Source organism: Oryctolagus cuniculus, chromosome 3 (assembly GCF_964237555.1).
Source record: "Oryctolagus cuniculus chromosome 3, mOryCun1.1, whole genome shotgun sequence".
Classification (NCBI taxonomy): domain Eukaryota; kingdom Metazoa; phylum Chordata; class Mammalia; order Lagomorpha; family Leporidae; genus Oryctolagus; species Oryctolagus cuniculus.
Genome location: NC_091434.1, coordinates 43,636,843 through 43,657,474, shown reverse-complemented (window position 1 = coordinate 43,657,474; position 20,632 = coordinate 43,636,843). Strand labels below are relative to the sequence as shown.

At 40.6% G+C, this 20,632-nt stretch overlaps 2 protein-coding genes across 5 annotated transcripts in view; one reads left to right on the top strand and one right to left on the bottom strand.

The window, feature by feature from the left end:
* Nucleotides 1–5,903: 5,903 nt before the first annotated feature.
* Nucleotides 5,904–8,513, bottom strand: LOC127491724 (uncharacterized). 2 transcript variants are annotated; one of them, XR_007920617.2, is made up of 3 exons: nt 8,114–8,513; nt 6,486–7,610; nt 5,904–6,226 (listed from the first exon to the last, which is right to left on the bottom strand). XR_007920617.2 is itself a non-coding variant. In XM_051849344.2 (2 exons), exons 1-2 carry the CDS (start codon nt 8,151–8,153, stop codon nt 6,925–6,927), a joined length of 726 nt encoding a protein of 241 aa, XP_051705304.2. In that variant the 5' UTR covers nt 8,154–8,513; the 3' UTR covers nt 5,904–6,924. The 2 variants fall into 2 exon arrangements, 1 of the variants encoding a protein (XP_051705304.2); XM_051849344.2 differs by having other exon boundaries at nt 5,904–7,610.
* CCDC150 (coiled-coil domain containing 150) overlaps nt 7,253–20,632 on the top strand; it is a 126,176-nt gene continuing 112,796 nt past the window's right edge. For 2 of the 3 annotated variants that reach the window (XM_051849339.2, XM_017342998.3), the window contains exons 1-2: nt 7,338–7,412; nt 16,703–16,866. In XM_051849339.2, the coding sequence (XP_051705299.2) occupies nt 7,377–7,412; nt 16,703–16,866 (200 nt within the window). In that variant the 5' untranslated portion in view covers nt 7,338–7,376. Of the gene's footprint in view, nt 7,413–16,702; nt 16,867–20,632 lie in introns of all 3 variants that reach the window. The other variant, XM_008258861.4, reaches the window with a different exon arrangement.

Here is a 20,632-nt window from a genome sequence, read left to right as displayed (position 1 = left end):
CTGTCAAAAAAAAAAAAAAAAAAAAAAAGAAAGAAAGAAAAGAAAAGAAAAGAAAAGAAAAGAAAAAAAAAAACACTATCCTGAAAGACAATGGGAAAAATATGGCTCTGTCACCTTTCTAGCTTTTTAACTTTGGGAAGTCAGAGACAGTTTCCTGATCTAAAATTTGATGGTGTGCTGGTTAAAAATATTTCTTTTTTAAGAAAAGATTTTATTTATTTGAAAGAGTTACAGAGACAGAGAGGGATCAACAGAGAGATTAAAATGATTTCTAACTAGAAAAAATCCCTATTATTTCTTTAGATTCAGCAGAGTGTTTTTAACTAATTGTTTCCATTTCTCTTATCTGTATATCTTTAGGCTCTGTAATTGGTAATCAGCTTTGGTGTTTTCCTTTAATGGCCATCTGGAATGGCATTTCTGACCTCCATTTGGCAGAATCTTAGTGACTTTTTTTTGCATTCATTCTTCCTGACTTCCCTGCAGTATATGACACAACTGACCACTCTTATCCTGTTGGGCGTACCAGTTCACCGACTTTTAGGATAGAGCACCCTGAATCAAGCACAGGTAGACTCACAGTCTCAAAACTGAGATGAACCTATGCTCTGTGATGTAACACAACTTGACCGAGTTTCACTACAAACAATTGGCTACCAAATATGAGTGCTTTAGTAACTAACCATGGTTCATCAGTGAGATGCACTTCTTCCTTATCACCACGTGTCTCTTTGTGGCAGAGGCCCCTTTCCTACATAACTTATCAGGTGCTTTATGTGCACTGTTGGAACTCAGGCCTAGAGAGGTGGAAAAAAAAAAGCCCTACTTAAATGTGGTGGAATAAGAAGGTGAAAAGGTCATGCCAAGATGGCCACTGAGGTGAGAAAATCATGCCAAGATGGCTGCTGACAACACGAACTTCCTGGCAACAAACTGTGATTGGATGGCTTTGGAAACTGCCTGGCAACAGGCTGTGATTGGTTAGGGCACAGACCGCCTCTTGACCAGATTGGCTACCTTGGCTATATAAGCAGCTGTAGCAACTGAAATAAATGAGTCTGTGGGCTGCTTGCCTCTGGCCCGCTTTCACCCGACTCTTGGGGTCTGTGTGGTGACTCCTCACCTCTTGCCCCCACCACGCTCCTCCTCTCAGAGCGAATCCTCTCAGTAGAAATCAACTTCAACACTTAATGTCCTTCTTTCCCAGGATAACTGACAGTGGAAACAAGCACAGCTTTCATAGTTATTTTGTGCACAGTCGTTAACATGATACCTTATCCCTGAATTAATCCACAGCATTGATACAGGAACTGTACACACAACAGCATCAGCTTTGCAACTTTAGATGCTGTATGTCCATATAGAAGAGGCAAAAAATGTTCATAGCTGTCAATCCTCTGTTGTCATAATTAACAGCACATGCTAGGGAGCAGCAGTTCAGTCCAAGGTGAGCTTTCCCAAACTCAATCTGGTTCCTTTTATGATGTGTCTCCAATGTGAAATGAAGAAAATACCTCCAGTTCTTAGGGTTATAGTGATAACTGCTCAAATGAGAATGCAATCATCTCAAAACCCAGAAACATTCTGTTGGCACAGGGCAGTTCAAATTTATTTGCAGAAAACATGTCTTCAAAGAGAATATAGACTGTAGAAATTCAGCTCAGGTTATAGCATGGAGAAAAATTCATGTTCATGAGTGTAGTTTAGTCTCTTAGAACACACAGCAGTTATTTGGGTGCCCTTATTATTCCAGCACAGCTGTGGTGGACAACTCCAAGCACAGCGCAATGTCCAAGCTCAAAAGTGGGCAGTGACATCTCTCTGCCTTTGCACCTCAGGGCTTTTTCTGAAGCAATAGCTGGCCATTCAGCCCAACCTGGCTTAGCTGGAAAGTGTGGGGAATAGGTCTGTGAAGGTGATGGTTAATACTCCTTTGGGAACCTTAACTAATGGTGAAAAAGACGTAGAGAGTAACAGTTCACCTCCAATTTTTTTAGTGAGATAATTCTGGGGCACATTCTATATGTTCTTCAGAGGGTTCCATGTGCAGTCAAACTCCAGCTACCTACAATTCAATGAGATATCCTTTGTTGCTTCTTAGCTTCTTTTTCACTTTCTTCAGCACAGGCCGTAGCAGCCACTTGGGGGGTGAACCAATGGAAAAAGGAAGACCTTTCTGTCTCTCTCTCTCTCTCACTGTCTAAATCTGCCTGTCAAAAAAAAAAAAAAAAAAGAGAGAGAGAGAGAGAGAGAGAGAGAGAGAGAGAGTATGCACTCAGAAGGAATTGTGTGACACCAGTCTCTCTGTCTCTGGAGATATGATATATTTGCTAGGACACACAATCCTGCCACTGCCATCCACCACTTACCATGAGGTAATGCAACCAAAGTGAAGTCCCTGAGCCTGTGCTGTGCTGTTGGGAATTTCAGCCTCCAAAATTGTAAGCTAAATAAACCCTTTTTCTATAAAGTTAGCTGCTCAGGCATTTGTAGTAATATAAAGCTAATGAACTTGGTTTGAATAAATAATAAGATAATTACTTTTACTAGTTTATTATATATTCTCCCTCTGCTTGTTTATAAAATTAAAAAATTCATACCCCCCATTGTTACACAATACCTTGTTTTTTCAATTTGAAATACGTCATGTAGAACTTCTTGGGTAAGTCCAGAGATTTTTTTTCCAATCTTTTATCATGAAAAAAATTTTAGACATACAGAAAATGTGTAAGAATGGCATTACAAACACCCACATATCATCACCTAGATTTCCTTATTTTCCAAGTGTATGAAATTACATTGTTTGGAGTTAATTCGTACATTTCTTAACAGTTAGATACTGAAACTTCCATCTTACCTCATTGGTGTCAGAATAAGATAGACTCAAATCTGGGGCCGGTGCTGTGGCACAGTGGGTTAATTCCCTGGCCTGAAGCATCAGCAGCCCATATGGGCACTGGTTTGAGACCCAGCTGCTCCTCTTCCCATCCAGCTCTCTGCTATGGCTTGGGAAAGCAGTAGAAGATAAGCCAAGTCCTTGGGCCCCCTGCATCTCTATGGGAGACCCAGAAGAAGCTCCTGGCTCCTGGCTTTGGATCGGCACAGCTCCGGCCATTGTGGCCAATTGGGGAGTGAACCAGCAGATGGAAGACCTCTCTCTCTCTCTGCCTCTCCTCTCTCTGTATAACTCTGACCTTCAAATAAATAAATCTTAAAAAAAAAAAAAAAAAGATAGACTCAGGTCTCAATAACCAGTCTACCACTTATTGGCTAGATAGCCCTAGGCAAATTACCTCACTCCTGTAAAGCTCAGTTACCTTATTAGTAAAACAGGAACTACCATATTTTAGGATTAGTCTGAATCACATGAGGTAATCATATATATATGTAAATCAATATATCAAAATTATATATTACACATACATATAAAATCACCCAGTCCAATAGATGGTGGATTCAATAGGTGGTAGACCCAGTTATTATCAGTCAGAAATATCAGTAATGTGAGGTAGCTGATGTGTGTAAGCCAATTTAAAGAATACTCCTGCTGCTGCTTTTTGCTGACTATGTGGCACTCTATTGAGACCAGAACAGTACTTTAATCTTAGGAAATGTAAAATAGAGCTGCAACAACATCACCATAACCTTGAACTTATGATTCATAAGTTTGGTTCATAGAACAAGGTGAAAATCTAGGTAACCACAAAATTTCATTGGTTGAGCTAACTGACAGAGATCTTATAATCAGCATTGCTATTCTTGGACAGTCCAACTAACAACTGTTTTGCAGCCCAGGGATAATTCAATAGTTCATTAAAAAGAGACTCCTTCAAATCCTCTACACTCAGAGTCAATACTTTATCAAAAGAGTTGGATTGTCTACATAAGGTAAGGAGCCAGTTAGTGAATTTGCCATTCTTTTTTTTTTTAAGATTTATTTATTTATTTGAAAGGCAGAGTTACAGAGAGGCAGAGACAGAGGCAGAGAGAGAGAGAGAGAGACCTTCTATCTGCTGGTTCACTCCCCAAATGGCTGCAACAGCCAGAGCTGGGCCGCTCCAAAGCCAGGAGCGTCCTCCAGGTCTCCCATGTGGGTGCAGGGACCCAAGGACTTGGGCCGTGTTCCACTGCTTTCCCAGGCCATAGCAGAGAGCTGGATGGGAAGTGGAACAGCCGGGTCTCGAACCAGCACCCATATGGGATGCCAGCACTGTAGACAGTGGCTTTAACCACTATGCCGCAGCGCTGGCCCTGAACTTGCCATTCTTATTTTTCCACCTACCAATATGATATGAAAACCTTTTCTGTGTTTGCATTTCTTTGTCCACAGAATACATTTCCATCTCCCGGGAGTGAGGTTGCAGGTAGTTTTGCTGTCATTTGTGTTATTGCAATGTCAAATCAATGCCAACTCTGGAAGAAAGCAGATGCCTTTTCCTGGCCAACAAACAGAATATAGGAAAATGAAAAGGTCTTGATCAGTAGAAGCATTCAAATTTTACTTGTTAATCTGTTCACATAAGAGTTTTCAAAGCCTCCAGGATGTGACAGGCATTGTAGTTGGTATAGAAAACAAAACCACAACATTCTTGATCTTAATTAGCTTACAGCCTAAGACAATGACAATTACCAAGTGCTTTGAGAGGAAGAACATGCCTGGCAGAGTGAGCAGTGCTTGCAAACACAAAGACATGCTACACTAGTAGTCTTTTTTTTTTTTTTTTTTTTTTTTTTTTTTGACAAGCAGAATTAGACAGTGAGAGAGAGAGAGAGAGAGAGAGAGAAAGGTCTTCCTTTTTTCCGTTGGTTCACCCCCCCCCCCCAAATGGCCGCCTCAGCCAGTGCGTAGCGCTGATCCAAAGCCAGGAGCCAGGTGCTTCCTCCTGGTCTCCCATGCGGGTGCAGGACCCAAGGACTTGGGCCATCCTCCACTGCCTTCCCAGGCCACAGCAGAGAGCTGGACTGGAAAAGGAGCAACTGGGACAGAATCTGGCGCCCTGCCTGGGACTAGAACCCGGAGTGCCCGCGTCGCAGGCGGAGGACTAGCCTAGTCTTGAGTGCAGGCTTCCACTAGGGAGGCTGGTGGATTAGGATGTAAAGGACAATAAGGCGCACAAGAATGTCCCACTTCCTCCCTCCCACCAGAGACACCCCCCCCACACACACACAGACACTCCTTTGCTTCAATAAAGAAACCTGTCTCTGTTGAAGATGGTCTTTGCCTCTTTCTTCCATCTCCCTCTGGGGGCTAAGAAAGGCCAGAACCCCAAGGTATTTAAACCTAGCAGAGTGAACACTGTTACCTCTTTTATCTTCATCCTGTTCAATGGAAACCTTTTAGTTCAATGGCGGGGGTGGGAGATGTTAAATGATCTTAAGCACAGGCTGAGATAATCAGATTTACTTTTTAAGAAATTTCTAGCAGTTGTATGAAGGCTGCCTTGGAAACCATGATAGAAAAACCCACATAGGAGGCTATTGTAATGAGATAGGAAATGACCTTGTTTTATGAATATGATACATATTTTAAAACTATTAATTGAAAATCAAGAAGCAAATCAGAAAAAAAGAACATGTTCAGGCACTTAATAAAATCAAACTCTGGTTATAATGATTTTCAGCTATTCAGAGACTAGTTCTCTGGTAATGACTTATTTTTTCTAACTTTGTAATTAAGTTCTTATCTGGTTTGCCAGATGGTGGGAAGAGGAAAAGAACTGAAAAATGCTAAATTTAGTCTATTTGGCTCTCTAACTACTGCTTATTATGGAGATCTGAGATGGTGAAAACTCTTTACACTGAAGTGTATGGATTTTCTGTGGAACGCATACATGTATCCCACATGTTCTAATTCTACATACAATCAGAGGTCAATGCAAGAAAATGTTTGCAGACACAAAGGGTCAGTTTGCTTAGGTTTTTACCAATTAATCAGGAATTCCTCAAAGCCAAGATTTATTTACGTGGGAGAAGTAAAGGAGACAGTGGAGAGGCGGAGTTCTCTAAACAACCTGCCTCCCTGAGAAGCAGTTTCCGTGGGCTTTTATAGCAACTGTTAGGCATGTCCGAGATGTAGAAATGGAATAGGAGGTCTCTTCCTGCTCAAGCAATATACATGATTTGTTCAAAAATCTGAGTCAGACTGATTTTTTTCAACTTTCCTGGATTTGGTGGTCTGGCCCCTTCTGAGTTCAACGTTGCAAGCTAAGTTTTCCTGGAACTTTCTCTGAAAAACAACATCATATGAATAAACTGTTTGCTATTCTCTGCCCCTTTTCCCTCTTGCCAAATCCTACACTCTTGGTTACAAAAAGAAAAGAAAGAAAGAAAAAAAAAACCATACACACTGCAAATAATTGCTTGCTTTGAGGCTTTAAAATACATTTCCACCTTCTTCCATTATTAAAAGTTTTTGACCTCTTCAAGTGAAATGCGGTGTTCATTTCTCTTTCATTGTATTGCCTAGTTTGATGAATAGAGCTTACAGCTGCGGTTTGATGGAACGCTGTCCGGCTGAGGCTTGATCAGAAGAATCCGAACAGCCAGATCCAGTTCAGTTAGGAATCTGCTAAGAAAATGAGGATTCACCTCGGGGTGGGAGGGGTGCGGAGGGAGGAGACTGTTTTCAATAGAGGGCTTAAGGGGTACTCAGCTGTGCCTCAAGAAGAAGAGAGAAAAGCTCCAATTGCTCTGGCGTTCACAGGTGTTCTCTCCAGCCACCAAAACGCAAAGCCATGTTGTTTTCTCACCATGAAAAGATTTTCATAGATGCAAATACACATTCTGAAAGTCAAACTTAGAAACGGCTGCAATTTTATTTTATTTTTTTCAATGTTCTCTTCCCATAGCTACTTCGCACAGATTTAGATTTCTCCACAAGGCAAGAAAGAATTGAAGAAACAAAAAGATTTTTTGTTTTACTCTTCATGTGGCCATCAAGGATGAAGAAATGGTACTTCGTTTTTCCTTTAACGAGAGGAATGTTTGAGTTCTGAATTTTTCCCTTTTTTTTTTATGCCCATTAACAAAATAAAACGCCGCTCTTTCACCAGAAACGAGTGACTCTACAGGACCGCCAGCAGGTGAGTGGGCTGAAACTACATATCCCGGCGTACCCCGCTCTCGAGCACAATGGAGACTGTCGTCATCCGGGTCACGGGGCAGCACGTTTGCTGCGTGCCGCTGGATTCCGGCCTGGGTTTCGCCCCGGGCCGAGGGCTCGCTTGGGCTAAGAGAACTGCAATTCCCGGCATGCCCTGCCGCGGGTGCGCCTGCGTACTCGAACAAATGCGCCGCGGAGCGCGTTGGTTTGAAGCGCTGTCTTAGTTCCATGGAAACCGGCGCTCCTGCAGTGGGACCGAGCGGCCGGCGGACTGATGGACTGTGGGGTGAGGCTGCTGGACCTTGGGCGGGTGAGCTGAGGTGGCAGGCGTGGGGCAGAGTTGGCGGTTTAGGAAAAGCCATTGTCAACTTTTCCTCCGCTGTAGCCTCCTCTCTCCGGCGGAGCCCAGTCCTGCTCCCTGGAACTCGGGACCCTGATTGCTGGCGCTTTTGCTTTGGGTACCGGCGAAGACCATTTAGGAGTGAAGTCTTCCTTGACCTATCTCTACCTGGGGGAAAGGGAGTGTAGACGCTGAATTTTCCGGATAATCCCAGTACCACCTTTCCGTATTTATACGTTTGGTTGGAAGTGATAGGTCAATAGGAAGGCTATTTTCTTAGTTTATGTTTGTTTTTTTACCACCATTTATCCTCTCAGGCCTGCTTGCTACAAAAATAAGAATTAACATTCGTCCTTTGCTGTTTCCCCAGGACCTGGAGACAGTGGTTAAATTTTTGTTAATTATCCCCATGTGTTTGCCATCCTCAGTGCCCCAGGCTCCGTGCTCAGCCTAAAGGATGGGGAAAGGATTGAGTCTTACCCTACGTAGTACAAGGTCTCAATCTGTCTGGAACACACACATACTCTTTTTGTCCCTCATTTGTTCATCTTGGAGCTCTCAAGACTAGGTCCTTTAAATCTTTGTGTTCTCTAGTGTCTAGTTTTGTGGCTTTATAAGCCATGCATATACTGAAAACGCCAGAGTTTATATCTCACGTCCACATTTCTCACCTGAACTCCAGCTCCACAAATGCAGCCGTGTATTGGGCATCTCTCCCCTTTTAAATTTAGCATTTCAAAAAAAAACGCTTTCACTCAAACCAATTCTGCCTTAGTAAGTTTCCACTGTCTCGGTGTTAACACCATCCTTTCAGTTGCTCAAGTCAAAGACCTTGGAGTGATCTTGGCTGCTTCCTTTGTATCCTATCATTAATCCATCTGTGAAACATTTTTAAACTATGTCTGGACTTGGGCCACTTACTATTTCACTGCTGTTACCCTGATTCTAGCTTGCAGCATCACCTGCCTTGGTTGTTTGCAGCAGTCTCAACTTCCTGCTTTTGTCCATGCCCTCCTACCATTTGGGGAGGAAGGGAGCCAGGGTGATTTAGTTAAATGTCAAGTTAGGTCACAGTGCTCCTCAGGTCTAAACTGTCCAATGGCTCTGTGAGTCACTGAGTAAAAAACCAGACCTATACAGTGGTCTTTAAGGCTCCATGTAGTCTGGTCGCATTGTTATCTCTGACCTCACCTCCAATCATTTCCTCCTTCACCTGTTGCTTTCCCACCAAACTAACCTCTTCACTGTTTGTGTGCCCAACAGGTGTTCTAACTTAGGGTTTTGCACCTGGTGTTAGCACTTTCTGGCGCTCACTACTGACTTCCTTCATAGACACGTCTACTTACGTATCTCAGTGAGACTTTCTTTGACCACTCTTTAAAATGAAAATATGTGCCAGGATCCCCATCCCATGGTTTTTCCAGTTTTTTTAATTGCACTTATCACCAGTGAAAAAACTATTTTACCTAATGTTTATCACCAAGTGTAACAGCTCAGTGAGGGTGAGGAGTTCTATCTGTTTTGTTCACAGCTGTACTACCCAATGCCTAATAGTATATGGCTCATGGTAAACATTCAGGAGATATCTTTTAAATGTATGAGTGAATGAAGATAGCATTTTTGAGCAAATTATTTTTCCAGTGGTTGTGATAACATTGAATCCTTGCCCAACTACTTTGAGACACATAGCATATAGTTGTAGCTGTTACTAGATTCAGGAATGTAGCCAGTGTCCACAAAAGCAAGTGATCCCTTTCTAAAGTCTTCTGGCTTTTACTAGTGTATTAATAGTGACATTGATCTTTTCAATGCATGCTTTTGTTGAGGTTACCAGCCTCAATACTCTTTCTGAACATTGGGATAGAACTGTGTTACTTTGATAATGAAATACTTATGGAAATTAGTTGTGAATGAACTTTTAAAAAAATATAGGTGTATGTCTTAGTATTGTTTATTGTTACTATCAAGCATCAGGAATTGGGTCCAAGACAGCACTCTGTATTTTCTCCTTTTCAAAAACAACAAAGCACAGATACATTAAAGCCATTCTATCTTTGCTGGAATATTAACAATTAGAAGCAGATTCTTTAAGACTGTACTTCTTCAACTATGGTTTCTAGAGCTATGACTTATGGAGGATCTGCCTAATGGCTAGTGGATTGTGTGTGTGTATGGGAGTGTGATGTTTCTGATACCCAGCTGGGAAGGGACAGGCAGGGATATGAGTAACTGCAGTGAAAATGAGCATCTTCTGACTTTAAGCCCTAACTTGGCAGACACATTCTCTAGATCCCAAATCCTACCTCACACTTCCTTTAACGGCCTTGCCCACACTTAGGAACTGTCCCTAGTGGCTATTAAGGCTGCATTTCTGCGACTTGATCTGACTTGATCATCACTGCTCACTCTCTTGCTTCCTGGGGCTCTCTTGACCTTGTCATTGTTTGGGTCAGGCAAGCGGGATAGAGTGGGGAGAAGGAGGTGATGATTTGTTTTGGGTGGGATAGGGTTTTCTCCTAATCCTGAGATCTATTTTTAATAAATGCCCAAGGGCAAGATTGGCTTGTTTAACTTTTGAGTCAACAGCCTGAACGATCCTCACTGACTAAGAGAATATTTCAAGGACAGCACCATGTATTTCACACCAAATGTTGTCCCTGTCCACCATAAATGAATGTTTACTTTTGGTCTCCCCTTCCTTAAAGTGATATTTTCTATAAACTTACTTCCCCTCAAAGTCTGGGGCCTGAGTTGGTTCCTACTTTTTGTTTGAGAATTTTTTTCTTCTTTCTGGAAGACTGAGAAGCCCTAGTATAGAGCAGGGTTGAGTGGATGCTGGGGTAAATCAAATTCTTATTCCCACATACACACTTTCTCTGCTGTAAGTAAAGGAAGCAATTTAATTAGTTTTATATTCCATTTTGTTTTTATGGCTGAATGGGCAGATTCCCTATAAAATGAATGTAAGCATTATATAAATATCATAGGTACCCTAGGGAAATATCAATAGAACTAGACATTTCAACAATTACATGAAGATACTTTAGGTGAGCATCTGTATCCTATTTTAAATATATGGAAGAAGGGTCTTCATTTCCTATAATTTTTTATAAAAGTAGTCCATTGCTGTTTTTATGGTAGTATTATGTTCTTCCAATATAAATTAGTAGACAGTCCTTCCTATTATAGCCAGCTACTTGGGCCTCATAGGGTACCACAGAAATTGTCCTTTCTATGCTGCTGTTTGTAGTTTTCTTTACTTTCTCCTCATACTTGTTTTTCCATGAGCTTTTGTCTGGGAATACCATGAGCATACTCAAGGAAAGTGATTAAAAACGAACAAAATAGGGGCTGGTGCCGTGGTGCATTGGGTTAATGCCCTGGCCTGAAGCGCCAGCATCCCATATGGGCGCCAGTTCAAGACCCAGCTGTTCCACTTCCCATCCAGCTCTCTGCTATGGCCTGGGAAAGCAGTAGAAGATGGCCCAAGTCCTTGGGCCCCTGCACCTACATGGGAGACCCGGAAGAAACTCCTTGCTTCAGATCTGCACAGCTCCGTCCGTTGCGGCCATCTGGGGAGTGAACCAACAGATGGAAGACCCCTCCCTCCCTCCCTGCCTCTCCGCCTCTCCTCTCTAACTCTGACTTTCAAATAAATAAATCTTAAAAATAAAAAATTTTTCTCACATACACAGTTTGGAGATTACTGGTTTTGTCTAAAAATGCTGGATTCAGCCGGCGCCGCGGCTCACTAGGCTAATCCTCCGCCTGCGGCACCGGCCCACCGGGTTCTAGTCCCAGTCAGGGCGCCGGATTCTGTCCCGGTTGCCCCTCTTCCAGGCCAACTCTCTGCTGTGGCCAGGGAGTGCAGTGGAGGATGGCCCACGTACTTGGGCCCTGCATCCCATGGGAGACCAGGATAAGTACCTGGCTCCTGCCATCGGATCAGCGCGGTGCGCCGGCTACAGCACACCGGCTGCAGTGGCCATTGGAGGGTGAATCAACAGCAAAAGGAAGACCTTTCTGTCTCTCTCACTGTCCACTCTGCCTGTCAAAAATAAATAAATAAAAATAAATAAGTAAAATAAAAATGCTGGATTCATCTGAGCTTCTCTGGCATTTTCCTTGTGTTTCTCAGACATGGGTGATCCTTAGCTCTTTGTATTTAATACTGGAGTGCTGCATGGCCAATGAAAGATCACTCACAGCTCTGGGCATCATAATAGGGAAGGAAAGGACAGGTACAATTATTTCTGTCCTTTATATCAGAAAACAGGCTACCCTTTGCAAACTTCTGTCTAAAGTTTCATTAGCAAGGATGTATCACATGGATGTGCCAGCTGTAAGGGAGGCTGGGACCATGAACTTTTCAACTTCTTTTATTTAGAAGACAGAGGAGTTCTGAAAGCATGGTACTAGCCTCTGGTGAGGGCTTTATTGCTACCTCATTACATGGCAGAGCACCACAGGGAAAGATGGAACAAGTGTGCTAGCTTGGGTCTTCTTATAAAATCACAAATGCTTACATTAGGTTCTACCCTGGTGACCTTATCTAATGCTAGTTACCTACCAAAGGCCCTAACTTCCAAATACTGTTAATATCTGAATTTGGGGATGAAGTTTCCAGCACATGAACTTTTGGAGGACATACTCATTATAGCAAAAGATATTGGAGAGCTATTTTAGGATAAAGAAATGTCCTCAATGGATATAGCACTGGTATACTGTCAAGAATATTAGTCTCTATACCCCTACCTGCCTTGCTTTTTGCCCCATTAAATCCTGCCACCATTCCTTCCACTTCATGATTTCCTGCCCTGGATCCTAGGGACCAACTTCAATGGTAGGAATTGAGATAGTCCCTACTTTCACTGCCTGGGAAATGACAGGGAGGGAGATAATTACACAGCAAGTGGGAAGAAAGGCAAATTCCTGATATCCCAAGTTGGATGTCTGTGAATCCATTCCCACAGGAACACTGTTGCTAGAGATGGTTTTGGTTTACAGTACAATTAGTATAGAATATCTATACAGAATAGAGTTACTGGAAAATATCTTTGAAGTTTCCACCAATGACCTTGTCATTGAACATGATTCATTTACCTGTTGAGACCATGTATAAGCTAATTTTTCTTCTGTTGCTAATACCTTAAAAGAATAGTCCCACCATTCTAATTTTTATTTTATTTAGCTTCATGATTTTATGTGATGTATTTTGGGGAGGGGAATCATGCATTAGTAAGTACAAGAGAAAATTCAGATTAACTTCATTTTAGATGTGGCTTTTTTCCTTTTTTTAAAATCAGCATAATTGTATATCTTCAAAGGTACTGTGAGGTAATTTGATACATGTGTATGATGAATAATGATCAAATCAGGGCCTGGTACTGTAGTGTAGTCGGCTAAACCTCTGCCTGTGGTGCCAGCATCCCATATGGCTGCTGGTTGAGTCCTGGCTGTTCCATTTCCAATCCAGCTCTCTGCTACGGTCTGGCCTTTGTGCCCACATGAGACCCAGAGGAGACTCCTGACTCCTGTTTTTGAATCAACCCAGCTCTGGCCATTGCAGTCATTTGGGGAGTGAACCTGTGGATGGAAGACCTCTCTGTAGCTCTCTCTCTCAAAATCTTAAGATCAAATCCGAGTAATGAGTATTTGTTTCCTTAAACATGCATCTTGTGTGTATGGGGGGTGGGGGATATTCAAGCTCCTCTCTTCTCATAAAACATGATTTTTTGTCAACTGTAGTCATTGTGTTATGCTGGAGAACTTTAGAACTTATTTCTCCAATATACACCTAAATTGTTGAAACTTGAGGCCTAATATGTAGTCTGTTCTAAAGAATGCTCCATATGCTGACGAGAAGAATATGTATTCTGCAGCTGTTGGATGAAATGTTTTGTAAATGTTGTGGTTGTTGCTGTGGCGCGGTGGGTTAAAGCCCCAGCCTGCAATGCCAGCATCGCATATGGGTGTTTGTATGAGTCCTGGCTGTTCCAGTTCCAATCCATCTCTTTACTATGGGCCTCACAGGGTGGGTACCTGTTAACTACCAGTTAAGTAGCAGAAGATGACCCAAGTCCTTGGGGCCCTGTACCTGCAAGGGAGACCTGGAAGAAGCTCCTGGTTCCTGGCTTCAGATCAGCTCAGCTCTGGCCGTTGCGGTCATTTGGGGAGTGAACCAGCGGATGGAAGACCTCTCCCTCTCTCTCTGCCTCTACCTCTCTGTAACTCTTTCAAATAAATAAAAAATGTCTGCCAGGTCCATTTGCTTATAGTATACTTTGATATTTCCTCGTTAATTTTGTGCACTGGTGAGAGTGGGCCTTGAAGAAATATTGTATTGAAGTATATCTCTCCTTCAAGATCTAATGTTTGCTGTATATAATTGGGTGTGTTGGTATTGGGTGCATATATAAAAGTATTTACTATTATTATTTTCTCTTATTTATTGACCCCTTCATCACTGTATAGTGGTCTTTGTCTCATACAACTTTTTTCTGGGAAGTCTATTTTATCTGAGGTAAGTATAGCTATTCCTGTTGCTTTTGGTTTCTGTTTGCATGGAATATCTTTCTATTCCTTCTCTTTCAATCTTTGTGAGTCTTTACCAAAGAAGTGAGTTTATATAAGTAACATCTTGGTTCTTGTGGTTTAAAAAAAAAAAAAAACCATTTAGCCAGACTGAATCTTTAATTGGATAATTTAATTTGTTTACATTCAATGCTGTTAATAATAACTAAGGTCACCTCTAGTCATTTTATTAAAGGTTTCTGGTTGTTTTATATACCCTTTGTTCCTTTCTTCCTCTCATTGTTTATCTGTCATTTTCAAAAATATATTGATAAAGTTTGATTCTATTTTTTGTATTCTGCTATTGAGTTTTATAATTTTCTGTGATTTCATGATGGCAGAGTTATTGAACTTTTGCTTCCAGTATACAACACCCTAAACATTTCCATAAAGCTAGTCTTCTTGTGATGAATTCCCTCAGTTTTTCTTGTCTTAGAAGATCTTTATTTCCTCTTCATTTCTGAAAGATAGCTTTGCTGGGTATAGTATTATTGGTTAGCAGTTGTTTTTTTCTTTTGTAAATGTGGAATCTTAGAATATATTATCCTAGGAGCCGGTGCTGTGGTGCAGCGGGTTAAAGCCCTGACTTGCAGCACCAGCATCCCATATGGGTACCAGTTTGAGTCCCGGCTGCTCCACTTCCGATCCGGCTCCCTGACAATGCTTCTGGGAAAGCAGCAGAGGATTGCCCAAGTGCTTGGGCCCCTGCACCCACATGGGAGACGTGGAAGAAGCTCCTGGCTTTGGCCTGACCCAGCCCTGGTCATTGCAGGCATTTGGGAAGTAAATCACCGGATGGAAGACCTCTCCGTCTCTACCACTCTCTCTAACTCTGCCTTTCCAATAGAAAAAATAAATTTTTTTAAGAAAAAAAATCTTATTCTCTTTTTGCTTGTAAGATTTCTGATGAGAAATCTTCGGATAGTCTAATGGAGATTCCTTTATATATGACTTGAAATTCTCTTATGTGAATTTTCACTTCTGTGTTTACAGTTCTCTTTCTTTTTGTTTTTTGATCAAGTTTATAATATGCCTCAGAGATCCTTTTTTGGGTGAATCTATTTGGGGTACTTTGAACTTTCTGGTTCCTTTATATAATTGAGTGTTCTGAAAACTATCTAAATCTTTGGAAGTATGTCCTGGATGTCCATATTTTTTTCAACCTTGAGTCATTTTTCAGCAATTATTTCACTGAGTAGGTTTTCTCAGCCTTTTCCCTTCCCTTCTGGAACACCCATAATACAAACATTTGTTTGTCCAATGACATCCCTTAAGTCTTGTGGACTTTCTTCAATTTTTCCTTTCATTCTTTTTGAGTTATTTCAAAAGACCCATCTTTAAGTTCAGAAATTCTTTCCTCTGCTTTAATATGATCTGTTGCTGAGGCTCTGACTGTGTTTATCTCACTGATTGAGTTACACAGGTCCAGTGTTTCTGTTTGATTATATTTTATGACCTAGAGGTCTCTCTTAATTTCATATTCAGATCATGAATTATCTTCCTAGTTTCGTTGAATTATCTGTCTATGCTGTCTCATCTCATTGTTCCTTGAAATCATTCTTTTGAACTCTTTCACTCTTTCAGGCAATATTTCAACATTTTTTCTTTAGGGCCTACTGCTAGAGACGTATTATGTCCCTGTGAAGGCGTCATGTTGCCTTTTATGTGCTTCTTGTGTTTCAGTGTTGATGTTTGCAAACCTGAAGGAATCAGCTGCCTCTACCAATTTTATAGAGTGGCTTTCATAGTAAAAGACTTTCTCCTGGGAATGTGTCCTAGGAATGTTGGTTGGGTAGGCTGTGTTGGTTTTAGTTCCTGGGGAGTAGGGAGAGGGAAGCACAGTACTATAGTATCTGTGTAGCTTCTTTAGCTATAATCAGCATCAGCAATACCTGTGGGTGTCTCAGTGGCCTCAGTTAAAGATGTTTGCTATGGGAATGCTCTACCATCTGGATGCAGCTTGTTTAAGCAGGGCTTAGCAGCTCTGAGTGTGACAAGTCTTGGTACATGCTCAAGGTTCCTGTCAATTTCTGCAACTTGCCTTAGAGTGTGACTGCTCTGGTGGGCACATGCAGATGATGTAAAGCTGGTGCAGCAGCACAGGCAGGGCCTTTCAGTTTTGGAGGGGTCTGTGGAGGAGCAGGAACATTCCGGTGGGCATAGTACCTGTTAGTGCTGAGGATCCTGTTTAGGCCAGGCCACACTGGTGAGCTGGGGGTAGGCACCTGTCGGTGTCTAAAAGATACACAGGTGCCTTCTTGGTAATGAAAACGCTGATAATAGAAGTAATAACTCCCTCAGACAAATCACAGAGCTTAATATGTGACTAATGCTAGCAAATGAGGTAGCCTAGATTATGACACAATAACAAACTACTCAACAATCTCAGTGGCTTACAACGTGTATGTCTTGCTCATTCACACTATTCATATGTCACAGATGAGTCATGAATCTGTTTCATGTCATCTTCATCTAGGACCCTGGCACATGGAACAGGCACTAGCTGGGCTTTTGTGGATCTCATGGAGTAGGGAAAACAGAAATGGTGAACAACAGGCTGGCACTTAAAGCTTCCACCTGCATTTAATTGACCAAAGCAGTACACATGGCCGTACCTGAGTTCTACAGGACTGCGATGCATAGTCAGTAACACACTTAGAACCCCAATATTTTTTGATTAATCTTAGGTGCATATGGAAACTACAGTGTGCAGACCAGTCCTTTCTCCAGCCCACATCAACGCTACAGCTTCTGAAACATTCACGGTACTCCAGCAAAGGATGAGAATAGTCGAGGAACAGACCAGTTCTCTGAGGAATGACCTAATAATGTTGGACTATGGTGAAAAAAGGTAACAAAAAGGAACTAGATCTCTGTAGTTTGAATGTTTGTTCTTTACTTAATATAGGAGTTAGAGTAGTTTGGCAGATAAGAAAGGTATTTAGGAAAGAATTGAACAGTTTCCATTTGAACTTTAGAAAATATTTGCAAGCTAATGAGTTGTCATGCTGTGATAAAGCTACCACAACTATTTACAAACATGTAATTTTTCATGTAACTAAATATATTGGCATTCTTACTGTAAAATCAGTTAAGGTGAAAATCTTAAAAATTAATACCATTTTATATTCTTCCACATTTATTGTAAATTAAAAGATGTAAAGTTTTTTTAAGATGTCATAATTTAGAATGAAGTGCTCAAAAAACAACTACTTTGTCTTCTGCTACTAAGGAAGTTTTTGACATTAAAATTAGATTATATGGCCTGAGGGATTTGGGTACTTTGGCAGCCACCACTGAATTTACTGTTTTGTTTTGCTCTTAAGATATAATTTTATTTCTTTGAAAGGATGAGAGGGAGATACAGAGATCTTCTATCTGTTGATTCACTCCCCAAATTGCTTTAATGGCTGGGGTTGGGCCAAACCAAAGCCAGGAGCCTGGAACTCTGTCTGGGTCTCCCATGTGGGTGGCAAGGGCCACAGGTGCTTGAGCCATCTTTTCCTGCTTTCCCAGGCACATTAGCAGCGAGCTGAATTGGAAACAAAGCAGCAGGAACTCAAACTGGTGCTCTGATTTGTTATGCTGGCATCGTAGGCAGTAGCTTAACCTGCTCTACAACACTGGCCACATTTTATTTTGTATTTATTGCTTTAATTAGGAAAAATAAAGATTCATGGAAAATTTTAACTAAAAGAAATTAAAAATTTTCAGCTGCATCAAGTTCAAGAAACTCTTGTAAGTGATGATGCCAGCCATTTAGCCCATCCTTAATGAACTCAGGGTTTTGGGAATTTAATGATGTTAATTCAGTCTTTTATTATATTATTACCTGAAGAAAAATATGCCTTTTAATAGTTACTAAGAATTGGAAACAAAACTCCTAAGATGTCAAGTGAGGACCATAAGTTAGAAGCTTAATGATCTCCCTTGAAACTGCAAAATTACTCATTTGATGAGAGGAATGAGCAGTAATATTGTCACAATGAGGGACTCTCCAGTGAAGCTTTCCTCTGCTAAAGCTTTGGCTAGCTTTCTTAAAGCACTCTCTGAATAAGCAGATGTTATTGTTCTTTTGTGCTTCAGAAAGGCAACAGGCAAAATAAGCATCCCAAAACATTGCCGTGATCTTTGCTTTTGACTGAACCAGTTTCATCTCTTGGTAACCATTGCTTTGACTGTGCCTTGTCTTTAGGATCGTACTGATAAAACCATGTTTCACCTTTCCCAATTAGAAATGCTTCAGAATCCTGATCTCACACTAGTTTAAATTTGCATTGACATAAAATATAACTCTGCATTAGTGTGCATCTGGTCTGGCCATAATGTTGTTGGCACACATTGAGCAGAAAGTTTGCTCAACTTTGGTTTTCCAGTCACGATTGTATAAGCTGAACCAAATGGATAAATATGGTATTGGCTATTCTCTCTGCTGCAAATGAATGTCCTGTTCATTTAGGGCATGAGCTAGATTAATTTTTTCCTTGCAAATTGAATTGGATGGTTTGCTGCTGTAGGAATCATCTGCAACATTTTCTTGTGCCTTCTTAAAACGAGTTATCTAGAAACTGCTGACCTTTTTTTTAAAATTTATTTGAAAGGGAAAGTTACAAAGAGGCAGAGAGCGAGAGAGCGAGAGAGCGAGAGAGAGAGAGAGAGGTCTTCTTTCCGCTGCTTCACTCCCAAATAGCTGCAATGACTGGAGCTGTGCTGATCTGAAGCCAGGAGCCAGGAGCTTCTTCCAGGTCTCCCATGTGGGTGCAGGGGCCCAAGTACTTAGGCCATCTTCTACTGCTTTCCCAGGCCATAGCAGAGAGCTGGATCAGAAGTAGAGCAGCCAGATCTTGAACCAGTGCCCATATGGGATGCCGGCACTACAGGCAGTAGCTTTACTTGCTACACCACAGGCTGGCCCCAGCTGCTGACTTCTTGATTTTTAAAAATTATTTTTCATTTGAAAATATTTTTGAGTTTTAAAAATTTTAATTAATATGTGGTATTTGTATATTTTGTGGGATACAATACAGTATTCCAATGTATGTAAACCATTCAAACCAGGTAATTTCTTTTTCCATTTTCTTTCTGTTCAGAGTCTACCATCCATCCTCCAGATCTTTATACAGTATAATACCTGGTTGTGAATTCGTCACTCCACTGTTATGGAATTCTAGACTCTATTAATTCTACATGAGTGTTTTGGTACCCATTATCTAACCTCCCTCTCTTCCCCCTGCCTTCATATTACCCAAACTCTAGTGATAATCTGTTTCAAGTTCAAATTGACTATCCCTTTAACTTGCACATATGTGAGATAAACGCAGTATTTGGATATCTGTGCCAGGTTTATTTGATTTAACATAAAGATTTCTCCACTCATTTTGTTGCATTGTCAGGATTTCATTTTTTTATTACTGATAATATTCCATCGTGTATGTATATACATACACATACAATATATTCTTTATCCATTTGTTTATCAATGGACATCTAGGATTATTCCATATCATATTATTGTGAATTGTGAATGTAGGAGTGTAGGTATCTGTTATTATTTTGTTTATATATTATTTATGTTTTTATATGTTGATTTCATTTCCTTCAGATATATACCCAGAAGTGGGATGGCTCAATCATATGGTAGATTTGTTTTCAATTTTTTTGAGAAACTTCTGGACTGTGGCTTTACTAATTTGCATTTTCAGCAACAGTGTATAAAGATTTCTTTTCTCCACATGTTCACCAGCTCCAGCATTTTTTTTTTTTTTTTTGTCCTTTTGGTAACAGCCATTTTAACTGGAGTAAGATGATATATCTTTGTGGTTTTGAATTGCATTTCCCTGATAGTAGTGATATTGAACATTTTTCATATATTTTCCATTTGTATTTCCTCTTTTTAAAAATTTTTTTAAAAGTTTATTTAAGGTACACAAATTTCACATATTTCATATATACAGATTTAGGAACATAGTGATGTTTCCTACCCTACCCCCAACTTATCACCCTTCTTCCTCCTCTCTCTCCTATTCCCACCTTAATCCTTTGCAAAGAACTATTTTCAATTTACTTTATACTCATAGATTGACCCTATGCTAAATAAAGAGTTCAACAAATGTTATGAAATTGCTGTTACTCAAAATTATGACTTAGGACTATAAGATACATAGGAAAAATGCATTCTCAAAAGCATAAACCCAACACCATTGTAGCAGAATTTTACTTAATGCTTCTTTTGTTTCTAGAAACCTTTTATTTAAGTTACACAAACTTCATGTATTTCATATATACAAATTTAGGAACATAGTGATTCTTCCCACCTTCTTCTCCCTCACACTCACACTTCTACCCTTCTTCCTCCTTCTCCTCCTATTCCCAGTCTTATTTTTTACTAAGATCTACTTTCAATTAACTTTATGTAAGATTAACCCTATACTAAGTAAAGAGTTCAACAAATACTGTGAACAAAACAAAACACCATTCCTCAACAGTCTAAACAAGGGCTGTTCAAAATCATCATATTTAGAAGTGCCAATTTTACTTCTATATATTACATTTCAAGTATTTTATTAGTTACTACAGACCAAAGAGAACATATGGTATTTGTCTTTTTGAGACTGGCT

Bases quoted from the DNA above. Each gene is read 5' to 3' on its own strand.
- LOC127491724 (XM_051849344.2), bottom strand. From the start codon at position 8,153: ATGCCCAATACACGGCTGCATTTGTGGAGCTGGAGTTCAG. The intron at 7,611-8,113 runs GTGAGAAATGTG...CCTTTCCCCCAG, and splicing joins TTTGTGGAGCTGGAGTTCAG to GTAGAGATAGGTCAAGGAAG.